This window comes from Musca domestica, unplaced genomic scaffold (assembly GCF_030504385.1).
Source record: "Musca domestica strain aabys unplaced genomic scaffold, Musca_domestica.polishedcontigs.V.1.1 1, whole genome shotgun sequence".
In the NCBI taxonomy this organism is placed as follows: Eukaryota; Metazoa; Arthropoda; class Insecta; order Diptera; family Muscidae; genus Musca; species Musca domestica.
In genome coordinates this window covers 8755760-8779206 of record NW_026712114.1, presented here as the reverse complement: position 1 = coordinate 8779206, position 23447 = coordinate 8755760, and the positions used below count along the sequence as shown (strand labels likewise).

Here is a 23447-nt window from a genome sequence, read left to right as displayed (position 1 = left end):
CCGTGGCATCAGAATGAATGCCAAATATTATCGCGAAAATAATCTGCCTTGGGCACGCAAACATTTTGCGCGCAGACTTTTGACATTCCAACAGCACTCACCACCATCGCACTCAGCACGCGTCACCCAAGAATGGTTACAAAATGAGGTTCCTCGTCTCCGGTCCGTTGGACTATTGTGTCCAAAGTATTTTGGAAAGCAAGGTTGACACTAAAAAGTACCAAAGTGTCGATCACCTCAAGCAAGCGCTTCGCCGGGAATGGGCCAAAATACCGCAGAGCAGCATTCGGGCAGCGTGTGACGGTTTCATTGGCCGTTTGAAAACAAATCTAAACTTATTCTAAAATTGCTATGCTTTACTATTTCCAACATTTTTGCTTTCGTTCAATAAAATTAAAAAAAATGTAAAAGTTATGGCGTTTTGACTTTCTGCAACGTTGTTATTCTATACATGGCAGGCCACCTCACTTTTAAAGCTTAAAAGATTTCAATTTTAAAATCATTTTATTTAAATTTTTTATTTAACCTTTTTATAACTTTTTAATTACAAATAGTGCCCAAAACGCATGTTTTCCAACCATAAGCCAACTTGAGGGAAATCCTTGCTTTTATGTTCTTTTGCATCAGGAATACCTATATGACATAATTTTAAATTCTTTGGTTTTTATTATATTCTATGTTATTATTATTTCTATAATCTTTTTCTAGAAAATCTAATTTTATTTCATATTTGGCTGCTACCAGTGTTGTATTGTCATATTTATTCAAGAATAATTTTCTACGACTATTTCTCCAGTGATTTCATTGAATAAAATGAATATTAATAACCATAAAATTAAAAATAGACATTTGTTTTCATCGTCAAGTCCATTTCATAGCAATTAAACTAGAATTTTTTTGACAAATTATGCATAAATCGAAAAAGTTAAATTTAGTTTTCTTTCAAACACATAACTTTAAAAATTCTTGTTTATTTTTTAAATTCCAAACAAGATTCATAATTTTCTGCATTTTTAATTATAGACATTTATTTATAAACAAATTCATTTATTAATAAATGAAAACAAATTAGAATGAGACACTTCCAGTGATACAACGAAAGAGATAACATAAAACAGAAAAATATGCAAAAAACAAGAAGCCAACAGATTTTCTGTCTCTGAGCTTATGTAGCTGTGCTTGCAGCAGCGAATGTATTTGGTTGTTAGTCTGTATGTATGTGTACGTATACGTATAATTTACTAATAACAATTTAATTGTTTTTATAGCTTAATTAGTTTTTCAATTAATCCTTTCACTGCTGATACAACACGACAGAGAGACAACAATGACGTTAACTACACAACCAAACAGCAGCAACAACAACGTTCTGGTGGCAATCAAATAGTTAAACAAACACAAACACCCTTGTATACAGACACACACACACACACCGAAACACACAAATAATACCCATTTACCCACCACCATTTGCCCACAACCACAGCAGCGGCGGCTGCAGCAGTAAACAGATATCAAAACATCAACAATGGCACCCAAAGTCGATTTGCTGTAACGAAACAATGCGAGAGCAAATAAAACAAATACAACATCCACACAAATGAACTTTGTAACGGACTGCCTCTCTCGCTCTCTGAGTTGTATATATATATATATTATATGTCTCTTTTTTTAAATTCTTCATATGTTTTATCTCTTTCACTCTGCATGCAGCAAATGTAACTGAAAGCACACGGTTAGACTTTGTGGCCCCAATAAAACTCTGAATAATACCAGCAGCAGTTAGCTTTACCAGCACCACCACCAATATCAACAAAAACAACAATAGCCCAAACAGCAATGAGAATATTCATTCGTAACCAGACAAACAGTGCTGACTGACTCTGAGTGTTGAATATAATGTGCAACAAAATATGAACCCGTTTTACGCTTCACGAAGAAAAAAATAAAATGAAAATATAAAAATCATTGAATTTATTCCATGAAGCCAACGAAATAACAGAAGAAGAAAAAATACAAAAAAAATAATGAGAATGATGATTATATGTTAATAATATTTGTTGGTTTGGAAAATTTATATCATTGCTGCGGGAAATGAAAATAATTGGAATGCATTCACACAATTTTAATGGAATAACGACGGAAAGTGGGAGTTGTGGGATAAGTGTCTGTCGGACTGTACATTTGTGGAATATATTGAATTTTATGGTTAGGTGCTATCGACTACCTATAATCTTTGGAAATTCCTTACATATGAAACATGGGCTTTAAACCCTTTAGACCCACATTAAAATGATGGAATTTAACTTATAAAATCAGCTGTTGCGAATTCAAATTATATTGGATTTTCAATTTTAATTTCAATATTTTGAAATCCTATTTATTTGTTTAAGTAAAAAAGACACAATTTGTTTTAATAGTTTTTATTATATAGCTGAAAATAGTGCTTTTTACCAGCAGTCGACACCATTATCGGCATATCGTGCTCCTATTGTCGACATACATTTGCTTTCCTAATGGAAAAATAATGTATTTGATACAGTTTACTATTTTTTTAGTTAATAAGTAATATGAAATGAAATTATGAAATGAAATAAATAATTCGGGTTTAAGATGTTAAGCCCTTGTCGACTTTAGGATGGCGTTATGTTATAATCTGTGGGTCAGTCATACTGAATTTTAAGGCTGAAAAGTTTTGTATTTTAAACTAGATCTTGTATCGTAAAAAATACTCTAAAATTATTTATAAAAAATTGTTATTTAATAATTATACCCTACAACACTTTGTGTTGGGGGTATTATAAGTTTGATTAGCCCAAAAATTATGTAACACCTCGAAATATTGGTTTCCCATATAGGAAAGTATATATGGATCTTCCCATCTCGCCGAGCTGAGTCGATCTATCTATGTATGTCCGTTCGTCCGTCCGTCTGTCCATGTTAATTTGTAATCACGCTACAGGTAGCAATTATGGCCCGATCATCGCGAAATTGAAAATGGAGGTGGGGATAGGGTCAGAATAGAACTCTATTGTTTTTGGAGATGATCGCACAATATTTAGGGGTCGAAAAGACCAAAAACTGAATAATTTCCTGATTTTGCAGTTGCTCTAATGGTCGCAATTATAGACCCATCGATGCGAAACACAGCATTGAGCTAGAGCTTAGGGTTGGGCAGAAGTCTTCCAATTTGGATGGTCATCGGGTAATATTTAGTGGGTGAAATATACCATAACATTTCTGTAAAATAAAAGTCAAATTTTCCATTAAACCGCGAATATTTATAATCCTGGCGAAATCACAAATAGACAAACAGGTCAATTCTGACCGTTACGTACATGCCGATAGTAAATATTCGTATATATACAGCGAAATATATACAATGTGTATATACAAAGGAAGAGGGTGTTAGCTAGAATGCTCATATCTCAAGAATGGCTAGACCGATTTTGACAAATTTTGTCAATTCAGAATGCCCTAAAAGGATGAAATCTATAAAGTATCATAAAAAGATGCAAATATTGATGTTAATATAGATTTTGTAATATTTTGTGACATATTTTTATTTTTTTTTTTTCATATTTTTTATCGCATGCGATTTTTTTCAATTTGACTTATAATATTGAAGAGACCCTCACGAAATTTTTCACAAGAGTAGGGTTAGGCTTAGAAGGGCTAGGCCTATTGTTTTCAAAGATGTCCGCAATTTATTTAGGAGTTGAAATGGTCCAACAAATAAAAATGCTCTTTATTTTGCAGCCGTTATAAAGGTCACAAATAGAAACCAAAGGACACGAAATCTAGCATGAAATTGGAGTTCAGGACAGCGGGTAGAATGAACCACTACTTTTGTGTGAAAAAATACCAGCATTAGCAACGAACTTCTGGCTTTTTTATGTTGATTTCGTTGACGAATATAGCCTAATATCGTAGAAAAGGAACTCATATATATATGTGTGAATTTTAGCATTTTGGATGACCATTGGATTATATTTAGCTGTAAAATGGACCACAACAACTAACTTACAGCACGACGCAGTGCGTTAATATTGGGCAAATATTCCTGGTCAAAATGCTAAGATTAACATCTGGGCAGTGCTTCGTGACACAAGTTCAAAAGCAAAATCTTTTAAAATGGATTTGGACATAAGAGGGCTTCTAACATATTGTGCTGTTGCAGGGTATCACATGGTCGGCCCTATTTTCCTATTTTCCACTGACATCCCGAGGAGAAGGAGGGCAATGCATGTTCTAAAACCCATCGATAACGTATACAGGAATGAATTTCGAAAAGGGCCAAATGTGTCAAAAAATATACCATTTCTTAGGTGCCCAGAACCCTGACAACAATGTTTGACAGAAATATTTATTCACATAATTTGAAAACGTTCACTTCGTTCAGCACAGATAAATGATTATTTGGGACAGATATTTGAGACAGATAAAATCTGTTAACGGTATATATAATTTTCCAATAGCTTCCATATAACACTTTGCGATATTCTTAAGGTAATCGGGTGTCAACAACTTCTGCCGAGTATTTTATGAAAGTACAGGCCGCAACTAAAAACACCAAATTGGATTTTGTTTGCATCTTAGCCTGCTGTCATGATGAAAATAGGTATATCAATTATAAAGTAAAAAAAATATTTTCATATTGTTACATATGATTCCAGAACATACTTTGAATATGGTAAACAACTCTTCAGAACATTTCATTGTTGTAAAATTGGTCTATCATGTTGCATGTTAATAAAAATATAAACAACGTAGTGAGTTAATTTTCTAATTATGCTAAGTGTCATAGCCGAATTCTCTATCTGACGTAATCCTCCCAAAAATTAAATATATACAAAGTTTTTCAATAAGAGACATTATTGTGGCAATTTAAGAAAAATATAATTTTTTGATCAGTCAAATGACCAGTGGGCCACATGCCCTATGACCTCGACATCCAACCAAATTCCATCTTTGACGAATTGAATGGTGGGCTATTGCCGAAGGTGTTAAATCACAAGATCTCGATAGCCAAATGTTTTCACCCCTTCAAAAGATATTGGTTCGGAATCTTTTCCCATAAAAAACAATGGATTCGTTGCTCTGTGGCACGGTGAAAATATAGAGCCATCTCGTTGAAAGTATGCGTTGTTCAGATAAAGTTTTCTAATAATTATTACTAAAGTTCGTCGATATTTACATATGTACAACTTTAAAATTCATTTTACAAACATATCACATAATTTAAAACTCCATTTATACTGTTCGTAAAATTTTACCAAAAAAAAAAAAAAAATATACGAAATTTCCTTTCCTGCACTGAAGTGAATGATTTTCAAAAAAAACTAAATTTAAATTAAATGAAAAAACGTGTTTTAATATTGTTTTGATTTTTTCCCTTTAGTTAAATGTTTCAGTAACAAAATGTTTATTTGGATCACAAATTTTAGAGTTATCCTCCCCACACGTATAACTTTTATTTATTTATTTTTTTTTTTAAATTTATATAATATCGCCGAATTCGTTGTAGGTTTTAAATAGCTATTTCTGCAAATATTAAAAACCGATTCGATAAAAATCCCACATCCAAAACATATATGAATAGGAGTTTTTTCAATAATATTTTTGTGCGGATATTATCCTCTGATCAAGTTATTTGATTTGTACGCGAAGTGGATGCTTAGATTAGGAACGTCACAATACTGAACCTTTGTAATCTACATTCTTGAGAGGTGTACTAAAATGCGCAATAATTTCTAGATATTTCAAGAGGCATAGGAACGTGCAGAAGAGCAAAAATTAAAATAACATCGTTAGGTTAAGTGGATAAATTAGAAAAAAATGGAAATATCCTCACTAAAGTGTACTCTTTAATTATCCTTTGTGCATTGTCCACATTTATATTCGTGCCACGAAGTATAGGAATAAAATGTTCTGTCTTCCTTGCCAATTATTAGACTTTTAAAGCTCTTACGAAGATTTCCGTATTTCCATAAGAATGCGTAACAGTTAGACAATCCAGCAGGACAACCATTATTGAGGACATCAAGGCTTCGGGCTGACCAAAATTTATACTTTTTTCTATACGATAGGGGCATATTATTTTTGCTGTTCAGATTGAAATACCTCGAAACAGTAATAATTATATTTTCCACACTCTTTCAACTAAAACTAAAAAAAACTAATTAATTTTAAAAATTACAAAAATTGTTGAATTCTCTTCTGCCAAGAGACTATTTCAAATTGGTGCAAATTGTCAAAATTAATCCTGCCGTTCTTTTTTCTTCAAAAAAATCGAAATTTTTAAAAATACACATAAAATTGGAGTTCTTTGGTTCATGTTAATTTTCTTTAAAATTTGTGAAAATATTAACCTCCCGTTGGTTTCGTCTCCATTCATTCATTTCTTATTTCATATTAAAAACTTTATTTAATTCCACAATAATAAAACACGAATACCATGCCAAAAGAAGACACACATGCTTACACACGCAAGAAAAACTCTTCAAAAAAGCGAACATGACACGGAACCATAACTAAAAAGGTGACAAAATTATATGAACTACAACAACAGTGGCAAAGAATAACAATGCCAGTTGAAGAAAACAAGAAAAAACGCAGCAAACAGCAACAAATTCCGTAAAGTTGACTTTTCAACATCACTCTTGGTGTTTGCAGTCCGATGGAAAAAATGCATTCACAAACAACAACAACAAGAACAGAACGAAAAAAACCAGCTGCCTTTGCTATTACGAATTATTAAAAACCACAATGGCTGTTAAGAGTAATAGAGTTTAAATAACATTCAACGTTGTCAAATAATTGCCGTTGTTGTTGTTGGTGTTAGTTGTTTAATGTGATTGCTAGCTGGCTGGGGTTTTTATTTTCGTTACTGAATGATATCTTCTTTTCCAATAGAGTGTTGTATGCGGTTTAATTTCCATTTGCCTGCCTTGTGGGGTTATTTTGTTGCGAGAGAAAAAGAGATAAAACTACTTAAAGAAAATATATTGTTTTCATATTTACCCCTCTTTAGGGAAATACTAGCATTTTAAATAGCCAAGAGAACTCACCATACTCAGTTTGGCCTTATGAATGAAATAAAAGAGGCGTTCCGTTTTTAATGTGTGCTCTCTCTTTATGATAAAAGGAGAAATTTACCAGATATTCACCACACTGAGCGAGGTGTACATCAACTCAATGTGTGAGAGAAAGAGGCAATGATTATTAGAGTAACTTAAATGAGAGCGCAATAATAAAAATGGTGTTTACACTTAATATCTTTGCTGGCTTATATTAACAGAAAGAGAAAGCAATATATCTTTGATCTCTTTGATAAAAACAACCACCTCCTCTTGTTGTGTCTTGTTTGATAGGCTTAAACCACCACCATTATGGGCAATGAGAACTCCGATGTGTTGTTGTTAAATGCTCAATTTGTCTCTTTCGGGGTTTGTTATTTTTTTCTGCTCACTTATGGATGTGTTTGTGCCGTTGTGTGTGTGCATTTGTGACTTTGGTTCGTTGAGTGTGCGGCAAGTGAATGAACCGAGATTTCCCTTGCACACATTACAGTTTAGTTGTTAAACAGTCGTGATCTCAAGAGGACGTGTCTGATGTCAACGAGCGCTTGTTTTGTAACGTAGTAAAGCAAAACAAAAACAACAAAATATAAAGAGAAAAAAACACACAACAAAAAAGAAATAATCAAAGAATTTTTTTCTAATCAAGTGTTATAATTTTTCAATTACAATCAACAATAAATAAATGAAGAAAAAAAAAATTGATTTGTTAAAAATTAATCAGAAACCAATCAAGGCAATTAAAAACAAATTTTCCAATTATTGGAAATAATTGCCAAGCACAACAAAAAATAAAATAAATAAAAAACAAGTGATTATAACTTACTTATCAGCAAAATGCAAATATAACTAAACTAAACCGAAAGCAACAAACAATAAAAAAGTGCAATGTGTTATTAAGAAAAGATTTTGAAATAAAAAAATTATATTTAAAGGAAAATTTAAAATTCTGGCTTTAACACAAAACTAACGGACTCGCCACCGCAAAAAAAAGTAAAGAACGAAAAAAATCGAAATTTATGCTAAAACTGTCATCAGGTATGACTGTCACTGGTTTACGTGTGAATATGACTAGCCCGACGGTACCACCGCAAACCGCTATGAATTCAAACAGTTCCACTACCACCGTTGTGGTATCGCCACCGGCAACGGCCATTACCACAACAACACCCACATCACCATCGGCCCTGATTATGGCCCATCAACAGCATTTACGTAACCTCCAGCAGTCGCACCAGCACACCCTGAACAAGACCACATCCCGTTTGAGCAATTTCAGTGTGGCTTCATTGCTGGCCGATACCAGGCCAAGGTCTCCCAGTCACAATTATGGTGATAATATGCCAACGAATTTGTCCAGTACTCCATCGGCGGCCACCTCACCTGTCTCACATGAATCCTCGTCATCGCCTGCCTCACCAAATCATCCAGCCGCTGCCACACATCCGCCCCAGTTTCATCCGGTGACCATGGCTCATCATGCACATTTGCTGCATGCGGCCCATGTGGCCCAGCAGCAACATGCAGCCGCCATGGCAGCAGCGGCGGCGGCCGCAGTGGGGGCCACCAATAATCCAAGTGGCAATCCTGCTCATGTACATTTACCTCATCATTTACCCGCCCATCTGAGACATCCGTTGAATCCAAGTGCCTGTCCACCTGGAGCGGCGGGACCCATGTTATTGGCTGCCTCGAGTGGTGTTAATCCGGCGAACAGTGAAAGTTCAAATAACAATAACAACAACACAACCACCCCACCACAATCATCCGGCGCCAGTTCCAATAATGGCCCCGAACCACTGCCCACAACCAACTCCTCATCCTCCTCCTCGGCGACGGCAATGGCAACGGCCAAATGTGAACGTAACTCACCCATTGGCAGTTCCATTGATTCGGAGCTGGAATACGATGATGATTTGAATGATCAAGATCTGGGACATGATGAAGAGGAAGATTCCATTGTGGATATTGAAGATATGAATGCTGATGATTCACCCCGCTCAACACCCGACGGCTTGGATACAAGTAAATCACCAGATGGTAATCCCAACTCATTGGCCAATTCTCCGCATCTACTGTCACCTGCTGTCTTGGCGGCGTCGGGACATGGACCAATTAGGCCAACACCGTTTAGTGCTTTAGCAGCGGCCGCTGTGGCCTGGGGAGGTATTGGTGGAGCTGGTGTGCCATGGCCAGGTGCCAGGCAAATGCCACCATTTGGACCACCTGGTCTGTTTCCGGGTCAGGGTTTTGGAGGAGGAGGTAAGTGTCGTTTATTTTTATTAAAAAATTATTTAATTAAGTAAAAATTATTGTTATCATCATGACCATGACCATCATTCGAGACATGATTATTAAGTTCCTCATGTTGACTTAATTTTTGTTTTGTTTTTGCTTTTGTATTAGTGAGAGTGTGTGTGTGCGAGTGACGACCATGTTGCTTATCCACAATCAAGTTTAGTGAGCTTTAACTGGCCCGTTTCGTTAATTGAAATGATTTCAACAGACACCCAGCAACACACAATTACCAGTAATTGTGCGATACGGCTTCCATTTTGTTGGGCCTAGGGGTCATGATGGCCGACCGGTCGGTTCTCTCTCCCTACATTAATGTTATTTTTGTAATTATTTTATTATTCCCAATGAAAAACCACTCTTCCGCTTTTATTTTCAATGCGGAACCAAATAAAAAAAACTTGTGTTTATCGCAGATCTCTGAAATCCATCAAAGGAGGAGGAAGAAAGAAAAAAGTGGAACGCTTAAAAATGCCCACTTCACACTTTAGTCTATAATTCTTTTTAGAATTTCTTTTTTCCTCGAGTGGTGTTTTTTTTTTTTTTTTTGCTTTGGCAGACAAAAACCAAGTTTGCATATCATTATGAAGTGCAGCGGAGTTTCTTTTTTTTGTGGTCTGGAGCTAACATGAAATAGTGTTGGCTGGAGTTAACATTTCTCACATTTTCCGAGGTGTTTTTTGCTGGAAATTCTCCTCGTATTATAGTTGCACTGATAAGCCTGACACCAAAAGGAAATGGAACAGTTTTTTTTTTTTTTCGATGTAGAAGGGTTTGCGGTTTTTTCTTTAAGAACGAAGTAAATAAATTTGTCTTTTGGTTGGTTTATATATCGCTTAGACTTGGCAAATTAAACTAAAGCCAGTGGCATAACCTTATGCTTTGAAGTGAAAAACGAAAGAAAGTAAAAAGGTGAAAATTTGGATGAACTTTTTCTAACCTCTATTGGAAGAACTGTTTCTGAACTTGCCAGTGGCATAACTTTATGATCTGAAGAGAGGAATGAATAAATGGGAAAAGCTGAATGTTGGAAAATCTTTTCTTAACCTTCTCTATATTAAAGTTGGGTTCCAAAATTTGTCTGTCAGTTTATAATTTAAAATAAAGCCAGTGTTGTTTTTGGATAGAAGCCGTTGGAAATGTGGAGAAGTGTTCCAAACCTGGCCCATTTAGTACTCCTGGGTCCTAAAGTCCAATATGAACTAAAAATAGGATATTTTTCAAAATTTCCCTAACTAGCCTATTCTTTCCCCAGGAGAGAGAGCCAATAAAAACTGAAAGTGAGGACAATTTGGAAATATTTTCCAAACTTAGGCAACTAAAAATTCCTAGCCTTTTCTTCTCTCTTATAAGAGGGCCAATATACACTGAAAGCGAGGAAAAATTGAAAATAATTCTAAACCTTGCCTATTAACTTTTAGTTTTGAAATTTGCCTTTTAAATTATAATAAAGACAGACTTTAATACAGAAAGGGAATAATTATAAACCAAAATCGAAAAACCAAAAAGTTTTCGAATCTTTACCTTTTAGGGAGGGCCAATATGAACTGAAAGCGAGGGAAACCTGGAAATCTTTTCCAAACCAATGTCTAAAAGCTATTTACTCTGTGGAAAAGTTTTTAAAACCTTGTATTTTTAAAAGTCCTAGGTCCCCAAGTCGAATATAAACGGAAAGTGGGAGAATATTTTTAAAATTCTGGGAGACTGGCTTATTTGTGACCCTTAATTTTTCAGAGCAAAATTTTAGATCAATATGTTGTACGTAGATTTTAATTCGAGTTTCAAGATCTATTTGTCGTAAATTAAATTTTAATTTTCCTCAGGGTGCCCACGGCAAACACTGAAATTCGGAGAAAATTTGTAAATAATTTCTGAAGTAGGCTATTGTAGACTTGTAGCTCCTCATGGCAGTATTTTGCAGCTGTTTTTTTTAGAAAAACCACTTAAAAGGCCTGATCCCAAACTCGATAGAAAAAAAATTTCATATTTTTACATTTTTGAAGAATTTGCCCTAATTTCCATTCCAAAAATTTGCTCTACTTTCAGTCTCTACTTTTCCACAATTTTACCGCTTACTCTCTCTTCTAGTAAGGCGAGAATTTTGTCTATAATTTATATTACATTTAATGAGTATCCAAAATATTTAAATTGGTATCAATTTCAATTCCTGGTCCCCTTCCCTCTGCCCTTGCTCATTGAACTAATTAAATTATATCCCAGATAAAGTTCATTCATTCATTGGCTTATCCACACATTTCCTTTCAAACATTTGAGTTTTTCTATTACCCTAAACGGTGGGATGGAACAGGTGCCACCTTCGCTTCCTCCTCCTGCTTTCAGTTCCGATAGGTTTTTATGATCACACACACGTTCTTTTTTTCTTTTGGCTTGTGAGGAGGATAACTTCAAAGACTTTTACCTGTCACATTATTTTCACCGTTTCTTCTCTTCAACTTTTCGTTTTTTTTTTGTTCTTGTCTTGTTATCATGGAAATCGTTGCTGATACTCATCGCTGGCAGACAATTAAACAAGTTGAGTGTTTTGTCACACAGCAGGTTATCAATTGGTCTGCTTGTCAACAGTTCGTCTTCGGACGACAACATTTAGTTCTTTCTTATGTTTGGTGGCTAGCAAAGGACAAAGCAAGATATATGGGACATGATACCTAAACCAACCATGGTTCACTTTCGAAGAGAGTGTGTTAAATACTTAGAGGGTCCTTTTGTCCACTGTCTTGCTTTCTGGGTTCTCTTAAACAAATAACGACAGATTTTTCATTATGATAACTTCGTTTTTGAGGAGGCAAAAATTATTTGACAAGTGGCACAAGTCGGCTCTTTTTGTGTGTTGTTGCCGGCTACCGTAGAATCATCTAAACACACACCAAGAAGGAACAGAAGAGTGTACACTTTAAAGTGACATATTACACCTGATTATAACAATATTTTGTTGTCTTATTGTTGTTGTTTCTTTTGGGGGGGTAAATGTCACGGTAATTTTGTTTAATTGAACGTAACAAAAGTGGGAAGGTGTTTTTGTATGGTGAATAGGAAATTATCACTTTTTTCTTCTCGAATTTAGAAAAGAAAGGTGCAAAATTTTGTATGTAGCTCGAAGATAATTGTGGGAAATTTGGAGAAGTTTTACCGAAAAAGGGAAACAAGAATTAGAAATAAATTTGGGAACTCTGAGGAGATAATGAAAGTATCGGCAAACTACTTTGGCTAACCCACCATTCCAATGATGGTACAACATTATTGGCAATACATTTTAGAAAACAGTTTTAAAAGCCAATTTTGACCAGTTTGAAGCCATTGACAATATTCAGGGGGTCATGGAAAGCCTGAAAATGTAGAAATTAGTCTAAAATATGTAATTTTTTATAATTTTTCAAAAGTGTTAGAAAACTTATCAGGATCCTTATTTGGGGCTTATTGAGGCAAAAGAATATCTGAAACTTTTCCAAGTTCTGGTTAACATATATCAAAAATTTGTTGGAGAATTTTGTGAAGAAAAAATTCACTTTGCAGGAGAAATTCTATTGAATATGAAAAAAATTAGAAGACAATGATTTTTAATTCTTAAGAAGAGTATAAAGAGTAAAAATTATTTTAATTCTCAGATAGTTTAGAAAAATGTTTCCAACCAAGGACTTAAAGTGCAGATTTCAAATCTTTGAGTTATAGATTCCAAAGATATATTTTTCAGAAGGTTTTTGAGGAAAAATATCTTTTATTAAAAGTAACTCTGAGAAATTGGATACATCCCGGAGATAATTGAGGAAGAAGATTTCATAAAAAAGTGAGGCTGGAGCTCTTCAGATTTAAACATTTGGAGTTCTAGAAATTTTTTTGAAAAAAATGCCGTCGATGCGTTTTTTGGCTCGTGGACACTTCTTAGCCACCAGAAATATTTTAGGAAAAAAGTAAAAAAAAATACTTCAAGATCAAATTTTGAATGCTGCAGATTTTAAGTCTATGAAATGCCGCAGATTTCAACTCTTTCTAGAGATATATTTTTAAAAAGACTTTTGAGAACAATATCTTTTATGAAAGATAATTTTATGAAACTCCATATATTCCGGAGATAATTGAGGAACATATTTTCTAAAAAAGGAAGCTGGAGTTCCTCCTCCCGTTTCGGATTGATTCTAGAGTCCTTCTTATCCTCCGGAAAATTTAGGAAATATAGAAGACCTTTTTTAGACTAGACCTAGACTTCAAGAGCAGATATTAATGCCGCAGACTTTATATGTTTGAGTTATAGATTCCAAATCTATATATATTCTACAAGGGTTATGGGTTAGGGAGATTCAGGAAATTATGAAAATTTTTAAAAATTGAGTTTCTCAAATTTAATTCTATATCAGAAAAATATTTCTATTTCGATACGATTTTTGATTGAGGCTCACAAAAATAATGAAAAAACACTTTATCAAACCATTTCTGTATCAAAAAAAAAAAAAAAAAAAATAAATAAATAAATAAATAAATAAGTAAATAAATAATTAAGGATATTTAGTATAAATATATATTGGGATTTTGAAGTCTCCTAAGGAGGGCCGTTTTTTTTTCTCAGGATATCTAAGTTTGTTTCCAGAACTTTCCATATGAACTCATATGAAAAAAAATTTCAGATAATACTTCAAATCAGTTTTCCGTTTCGGGTCTTTGGAAAATCAATTTCCCACACAACTCTTTTGAAATTTCTAGTTTTTACCATTTTTCAAAATCAAATCTATTTTTAAAAACTCTTCACTCCTTTGAAAAAAATTTTTCCTCCATTCATTTTTTATCTCAGTGGCATTTAATTAGTTTCCTTTACATTTTGTTCCTTCGTGCTAATCTTTTTGCTCTTGAAAAGAAAAGTTGTTGTTTATGGCAATTGTTGTTGTTGGTGGCTGGTTGCATTGGGCAATTATAGAAATTAATTGTTTGTTTTGCTAAAAGAGTTTGGGAAAAGAAGGGAAACAACATGGCATTAGTTGCTGCAGTAGACAAAAATTGCTGCCAGCAAGCCAGAAAAAAATGTAGGTGTGTCTTGTTGGTTGGCTGGCTGAATTGCTGGCTGGCTTAACAGCCACAATGATGACGATGAAGGCGACAACCCACCTTTTTAAACACGCAACATTGCAACAATGCCAGAGAATGGCTCAACAACGACAACGTTGCTGCTGTTGCTGTTGTTTGTTTGTTTGTTAGCCAAAACAAATACTTAAAGGCTTAACATGCATAACTTTTAACACCATTTGCAGCCAACATGGCATGCAAGTTGCAGAAGAAGAATTCAACTGAAAAAAAAAAATGGTATTATGGCCACAAACTTGAGTGATGAACGGCTGCAGAGAGCTACCGTTTTTTGGTGGCAAAATGTTGCTGCTTTATCGCCAAACTTTACTGCAGCAAAGTCAATATTTGCACGTGACACGCCATCTCGGGGTTTTAGAAGGCAATCAAAAAAAAAAAAAAAAAAAAAGACTGCAGCAAAAGAAAAACAAGGATTGCCACCAAGGACTTACAAATGACAATTGACAAACAGTTAACGCTGTTTGCCACCTTCTTCTTTTCTTCCATTACATATTGCAAATTGTCTTTTTTTGCAAGAATTTCAACGCAAAAATGATTTGTGGCCTAGCCTAAATAGTTTTGCCAGCCTTTTTTTCGCTGGCTCTGTGAAGGCCATATAAATTCGTGTGTGTGTGTTAGTGTGTTTGAATTTCTTGGCAAGATTGTTAGTCATTTGTTGCTGAGGAACGTACGTAGACACACACACGTATTTTTTATAAAAGATAATTTGTTAAATATTAGCCATCATGTTAATATTTGCATAGAGGTGCCACATTGTCAATGTTCAAAGTAATTTACATGTAGTAGACGACAGCAATAGATAAATACTCGTCTGTGGAGGATTTAGAGGAGACAATTTTTCGTCGTTGTTGCTATTAACGCCTTTCAGCTGGTTTGGTGCTTGTGAAGGAGGATGTAAAGCTCTGACTAGGCTATTTAAATTGTTATTGTATCTTGTCAAAGTAATTAGCAATATTTAAGCTTGTTATTATTTCGATTAACAATTCATTTTGCCATGGTGACAGATTGGGTGGAAATTTTTCGGAATGAAAGGGGAGTGGGGGAGGGGAAAAAGGGGAGCGAGAAAAATGAGATATATATAAAATAAAATTTATTCTTTTGACAATAAAAAATTATGAAATGAAGACATCATTCATTTACGAGAATAAAATTTTTTCTATGGGCCTCCAAACCCAAATCATTTTTCGAAGCTATTATTGGAAATTTAAATTGAATTTTAGAAATTATTATCTGTTCAGATTTTGATATAGTTTTCACATAAATTATCCGACCATTTTGAAAACTTGATGATCCTTAGAAAGGCGATTGAACGTAGCCGAATATAAACCAAATGTTAGATGTTAAATGGCTTGGAGTCGAAAATTTTTGACTTTAATTTTTATTTGGATGTTTGTAAAGAAGAAAATACTAGGGTTTCCAAATATAGACAAAATTTAGGAAGTGTTTCGAGGGAAGAATTATATACACGCCTTGAAAAGACAAAATATTATTGGAAATTTTAAGTATGATAAAACGACCTAATTTGCAACTCCATTAATCCGGAAAAAAGGGAGTTTTTTCTACATTTTTATTTGAGGTGCCTATAGCCTCTACATTTTAGTTACTTGACTATCAAGAATTTTTGATTTTTTTTTTGTCCAGATTGACAATATTTGGAAATGGTATTTTTGTACATCACCTCAGAAAACTGATTTTTGGGCTTTGTGGTTCTGATGAACAAGAAATTGTTTTGCCAACAATTTTAGAGATGTTATTCAGAAACAATCCGGTATTTTAAAATACGTCCCATTTTTCTGACCGCCTTAAATTCCTATAAAATGAACGGCAGTCCCATTAAAAAATAAACCTCCAGAAATCATACTTTTGAAGGTTTTAGCCACAGTTAAAGAAAGAAATTTAAACATACGTTCACTTTTGGAAAAACTTCTTTCATTTAAATATTCTAAAAATTTTCTAAAAATTTTTAAATTTGAATATTAGTCTCCGCCAGATTACGAGAATTTTGAAATATCCAGAAAAATTTATTATCAGGCTTGGAAATTAAGGATAGGAAGACTCTGGCAACGACAAAAATGTACCACTTGAAATTAAGATTTTCAAGGTTTTAGCCATATTTCAGAAAAAATAAGTGAGCGCTGTGGGATCTAATGGCCCATCAATGAAGAAACAGTTTTTCACTTGGGTCCATTTTTCTCAGTGGTCTTTTTATTTTTTCCGAGGGTCTGGATCCCAGAATCTTACCGTGAAAACCCCCCCCCCCCTCGAGTTCTTCCAGCAACGTAGGAACTTAGTTTTTCTTAACTTATTTTTTCTTATTTTCCTTCTTCATATCCCATCTCGATTTCATGCCAATACCGGACATCGTTGTCGAGACCAAAAAGAACACATACTAGAATCTTTGCCTACAAACACCGATACATATGTGTGTAGGCTAGCTGTACGATGTTGCACGCAATAAAGCCTAAACACGTTATCTCTACAGGCATGGATGGCAATGTTGGCCAAGATAACACAACACAAACCACATTGACAAGCGTTTAAAATGTTGTAAAATCAATGTTGGCCAAAAACAACCAGACAGCAATAATTATCTTCTGGAATTTTAATAACCATTTATGAAAATATAACGCGTTTTAATTACTGCAAGTTTTGTTTCGAGGGGCAACAAGAAATGGCCACCAAGAAAGCTGATGTGGTGTGGGCTTGCTGGAGAAAATAAAATTCCCCCGGTGCCATGAAAAAGGAAATGAAGGACAAGTGGCATTATGGGTTACACCGATTAATTGCTAGCTTGTTGTCAATTATATACATAGAAATTGTAACCATATATATGTATCGGCCATTGTGATATGGTGAATTTGCAACCATTTGGGGAGTAAGAAAAAACTATCCCGGTTGTCATATTTGTATGAAGCCAAAAAAAAAAAAAAAAAACAATTTTTTCTCCATATCCACACTCAATGTAGTAACAACATGCCAATGGTATGTTGCAAATGCAACATTATATGGCGAATAGCCAGCCAGCCAGCCAGCCAGGCATTTCATTTGATTGTTGTTGATTTCAATTAATTTGCAATCTCTCTAAGGTATTGTAACAAAATCAACAACATTTTTTTGTTGTTGTTGTCGATGTTGCCCCCACTCGCTCTCTGTCGAACCTATGTTGGCTGGTTGCTACTGCTATGATTGTCATGATGCTGACAATAATCATCAATTGCCTTTCCAGTCCAACAAGCCAGCCTTTTAGTAACTTAGACTGATGGGTTTCATCATTGGCCTGTTAGCCAAGATTGATGTTAAATACGGTCATAGCCTGAAAGAAGTCTTTGTTTATTTGAAATGGCTCAAAATGATAGGCTTAAATGGCCTAACAAATGTCATATGTTACAAATATCTGGTTGATGTTGTGTTCGATAGATGTGAGTATGAAGAGAGGGGCCTTTTTCTCTGTGTTGTTGGCGGTGTTATACCTTATGGAAAAAAATCTCTGATGATTTGTGTAGCAGTTGTTAGTCAACCAAGCCAAGCAACTATTGTGTATTGCAAACGCGTTGCAAATTGCTTTGCAATTAGTTTTTCATTAAATTAAAACGCGTTGCAATTTTTGTTACCATATTAAGATTTTTAATTGCAAAAATCTTTTAGATTGTTGACTGACTGACTGACTGATGTGGTTGTTGTTAGTGTTAGCGTTGATGTTGTTGTTGTTTTTATTGCAAGTGATCATTTTTTCGCCTTAAAGTGAAAACGATTTCACAATTGCCAACGATGTGTAACTCGATAAAGCGTTTTGTTTTTTTTTAGACCCTCTCTCTCTCTCTGGCTCTGGCATATGATTTGACATATAACCATTGGCTAGCCTGAAACGCCTGACTGTTAAAACGAACGGTTCATGTAATTATACGCCTGAGTCTCTTATGACTGACGGACTGAAAGACATTCGGCCTGTCTGGCTGGCTGGCTGGCTACTTGGCTTTGCCCAGGTTCGGCCAGGTTTTGATTTCATAACTATTTGGTGTTGTTTGTCATTTAATTAATACCAAATTAGTTTGAATTCTTTTATTGAATTGTTGTTTTTCTTGTCGTTGTTGTTTTTGTTGTTGCAGTTGTCATCGTCAATTTTTATTACAAAACTAAAACAACAAATGTTTTTATGGGATTTTTTTGTTTTATTTAAAAAAAAAAAACCCAAAACATATTCGATTTTGTTAAATATTACGGCTGTGATTTCTTGCGAGGCCCCCAGAGAGCTTTAGAGTTATTTAAATTATTTCGTTGTTTTGTTTAACATGTTTTCTTAAATTTTGTTTTGGCATTTTGTGTTTTATTGACATGGGATTTGGTTACAACAAAAATTAAATTAAAAAAACGCCTACGGACTTTTTGGGAAATTTATGTCTGAGAAAAAAAAGAGAAAATTCCATGGAGATCTTTAGAGAAAGAAGATGAGGAAAAAGATGTGAGAGGGTCCAAGCGGATATTTGGGGTCTCATAAAAGCTTTTTGAAATGTGTTTTTATATTTGAAACCCAGTTTAGGTATTATTGGTTTTTCAAAATCGAATTTGGGATACTATTTTATCTATTTACGAAAAAAATCGGGTTTCAGGCACGGAAATGGGTATTAAGGCGTTCGATATGAAAATTGAGATTTTATGAAAACTTTTTGAATCGATTTTTGATATTTAAAAGTTCTGTTTAAAATACCTTCTACGCCAAAATAATTGTCAATCACATTTGGATTTCCTTCTGGGGAAGAATATTTAAAAAAAAAAAAATAAATAAATAACTAAATAAATAAAATAATAATTGTCAAGACATTCCCCTTCAAGTCCTTTCTTCAAAATTTAGGCCACTATGATGATAACATTTTTATTTTTTTTATTAAATTTAAAAATATATATTTGAATTTTGAACTTTAACTAATAAACCCCCTCTCTTTTCTTTCTTTCCTTTCAGATGCCAATGAACCGCCACGCATCAAGTGCAACTTGCGCAAACACAAGCCAAATCGTAAACCCCGCACGCCATTTACCACCCAACAACTACTCTCTTTGGAGAAGAAATTCCGTGAAAAACAATATCTCAGTATAGCAGAGCGGGCGGAATTTTCCTCATCCCTAAGGCTGACAGAGACCCAAGTGAAAATTTGGTTTCAAAATCGCCGAGCCAAGGCGAAACGTTTACAGGAGGCTGAAATTGAGAAAATTAAAATGGCTGCTTTGGGTCGTGGTGGACCAGGGGCCCAATGGGCCATGGCTGGTTATTTTCATCCAAGTCTAATGCATTTGGGTTAAAACGAAATATAAAGAAATAGACAAACAAACAAAAGCACCAAAGTTTCCTCATAACAAAACACAAAACGACCACAACCTGATCGTTGAGTCTTTCTGCAAGGCCAGACAAAAACATAAATATAAATTTATTATGCGCTTAGTTATTATTTAAAGAAACAAAACAAAATATAAATATTATCATTAATTATAGAAATAACCCCCCATAATTGCTGTGATGTTAGCGCATTTTAATTGTAAATAATTAATAAATTATAGAAAGAAAAAAAAAACAAAAATTTAAAAAACCAAAAAAAAAAAAAAAAATGAAAATGATTGGAAATTGTGAACAGAGGTTTGAGGTTCTCTAAGGCAAAACAGAAATATTTTGACAAACAAAAAAAAAAAAAAAATGGAAAGTAAAACTAGGGGACCCTGTTTCTTCATCCACTACGTGTAAACAATAATGACGACAGATACCCGCAGGCTAGATTTCGAATTATACTATGAAGAATTCTCTGATTTGTTTTTAACTCGAAAGAAAAATAAAAATTGCTGATATTTTTTCTTTGTTTAAATTTTTAAAATATCCTGGAATTTTCATTGGGAAACAGGACCCTAATTTTGTTTAGCCTTAGAGAATACTCCTAGCAACCAATTGTAAACTCCCTCTCTCATATTTTGTAAATTAATTCCACAGATAAATAGAATAATGCAAGAAAAACTAAATTTGATTCCTAAAATTTGAAATTGAACCCCAAAGTAACAAATTATAGAAATTAAAAAAAATACAATACCTTGTAAAAAATCATGTAAATAAATTATATATATAAATAACTAGTATTTACAAGAACCACATAAAGTCGAAATCATCTCTAAAATGTATTATATTTGTATGTAAAAACCCCTATCAAACAATTATTATTTATGTACAGTACATTACCTATCTAATCCTCCACGGGGCTATCCTCAAAACACCCAGGCTGGTAACATAGTTTTTATTTCATAAGAATTTGTTTTTATTTTAATTTTTCTTTCGGGTTGAATAATTCCTTGTTTTAGCTAGATAAAGCAGCCCATGTCTTTATAAATACATAAATATAGAATTTAATATTATATACAATAACCCTATATGATAATTATTATGATACATATATTCCCTAATATAATGCTGAAATTTAGATTTTTTTCTAGTTAAGAACGCTAATAGATTATTCATCTAATTAAGTGTATTAGCATATAAGCAAAACAAAAACAAATCATGAAAAAGAACTAAAGACAACAACAAAAAATGATTAAATTATAGAAAAGAAAAGTAATAACAAAAACAACACAAAAATATAATGAAAAATAATTTTTGAAAAAAAAGCAAGATGAGTAATCAATTATTAAATGGGATGGGGATCAGGAGATTCTTGGAAAAGTGGAAGAGTATGGAAGAATTGGGTTATTTTGGCTTGAACATTTGAAAGTACCAGAGTTTGTAGTTACTCCACTCGGAGATCTGTATGTCCTTTATGATTACCCTAAAAAAAGTGATATAAAAAGGAAAACCAAGTAAATGAAACGTTAAGTTGGGTCGAACTAAAATTTTTGTAACCTTCACCACGGACCTTCACAACATTTTTATGAAATCTGGATATCCGCTAAAGTTTCACATAAAAATATTGCTAATGTGCATGGGAAATACAATTACAATCCACAGGACCAATAACACAGATCCCACGTTGATAACTTTTGAAGGGTAAATTCTTCTCAATCGAAAATCCAAAAAGGCTAAATTAAATGAAAGACCTTCGAAATGTCGAAGATAGGAAGGTATCATAAATTTTTGAAGGAAACCCTGAATTATCGATTTGGTTTCCAAATAGTCGAAATGTACCATTATATGAGAGCATAGAACAATATTTAAAAATTTTCCCAATGCCAAATGTCCGCAATGCCAAATTATTGCCGATTCGTTGGAAACATTCAAAATATGAAAGCTGAAACTGTATACCATTCGTCCTGGGCGTAATATAAACTTGAGTGTCAAATTTCATAGCTCTACATAAAATAATCTGTTTATCGTCTTGATTTTAGCAGGTAGACAAGAGGACTGACCGACGGATAAGCTCAAATTGATTTAGAATTAAAAATTTTCCCGCTGCTACATAAAGAATGAAACATCAAATATCACCCAACATCTTAAGGGTTAAGGTATAATAAACATTTAATTTTAAAACCGATGACAACTTCATGTGCTGCCAATAAGTTGGTATGGCTCCAGTTTAAATATCCTCCTACCACTTGACATTAGCTGCCGACTTTTCGCTCTAAAATATCTAGTGAGATGCTTGCTTGCGTTAAAAAAGTTTACTCTCATAAGAAATTAATTTGACATTTGTATACTCTCAGTCATATGCCCCTCAAAGGGTATACATCATTTGGTACAGCCAAAACGTGGCTCATCTTATAAAGGTTTTAAACATTAGGTCTCTTTGGATGACATTCGTTTTGGGACATTTGGCATCGATCTAGCGATGATAGTCCGTCTGTCTGTGTGCGCACGATAACTATCGAAGGGAGCATCCACATGTAGTCCAACTTTGATAAATCGTAATATTTCTACACAATTTGGATCTACTTCGGAAATAGGCAAAATCGTTACATTCCTTCTGGTATATCACCCTCAAAAGTTCAACACTTAAAAAATAATAATATAATGTTGCCTTTTAAATCAGTAAGTAAAGACAAAAGTCCGGCGGTGCCTAACACTACTATGGATATTTAGTAGAGTTACCTATGGCAAAAAAACCGTTCATAAAGCGAGAGCGCTTTAAATTTAAAATCATTTGATACTAGCCTATGAAAACTTTATATTAATCGATTTTCACTAAACTTGACCACTCCATCTGGTATCTCTCCCACGAAGAGTACACATTTTTAATCATTACATCTATCATAGCACATAAATCGTATTTTTTCAATCTTTAATTTTGTATGAATAGGTCCACGTTTTTTTATACCATACATATAAAGATACCCACCGATATTCGGTATTTTGATAATCCTATCCACATTTATCCAAGAATTTATTTCAAATTTGGTATTTACGTAGATTTAGTAGAATTTTATTTGATTTTTTTTTTGTTTTGAATAGGGCGAAAGTATTAACGTATTTTGAATAAATTCTAAATACATTTCTATAGCACATTTTTTCTCTAAAATACTTACAACCATGGTACAATAATTTCCAAAGTATGATATATCAATCATCTGAATACAATTTTTCCTTTTGGTGGTCTTGCAGTGTCAAAACATGTGTACACTTTTTGTTTTTATTGTTTTGAATATTTAAAAAAAAAAATAATAATTTGCAAATTTTTCAAATTTCTTTCAATTTGAATCGATATTACAGCTTTTGAGAGGAACAAACATTTCCGTTTTGGTATGAACAAGAATTGCAATCATAAGTGCAATCGTGAAAAATCTCGGTCGTTTCATTCGTTTTTGGCGATTTTTCTCTTACATTCTCTCGTAGAAAAGTGTCAAATAAAAAACAAATTTTGGCATTTGTTATTAGTAAATTGGAAAACTCTATCTTCAGTGTTGAGTGTTTTCAAACGTATTCCTACCTTGTAATTATTGTACCATGCTTGTTCCTAGCTGTTGATGATTCCATATTAAAATCACTTTCGATAGGAAAAAAATCATCTGTGCAACGGTATTGAG

At 33.7% G+C, this 23447-nt stretch overlaps 1 protein-coding gene across 1 annotated transcript; it reads left to right on the top strand.

Moving 5' to 3' along the window:
* The first annotated feature begins 7558 nt into the window (after positions 1 to 7558).
* LOC101898943 (muscle segmentation homeobox) lies at positions 7559 to 20066 on the top strand. The gene is made up of 2 exons (XM_005180318.4): positions 7559 to 9341; positions 19420 to 20066. Exons 1-2 carry the CDS (start codon positions 8099 to 8101, stop codon positions 19755 to 19757), a joined length of 1581 nt encoding a protein of 526 aa, XP_005180375.1. The 5' UTR covers positions 7559 to 8098; the 3' UTR covers positions 19758 to 20066.
* Positions 20067 to 23447: the final 3381 nt, after the last annotated feature.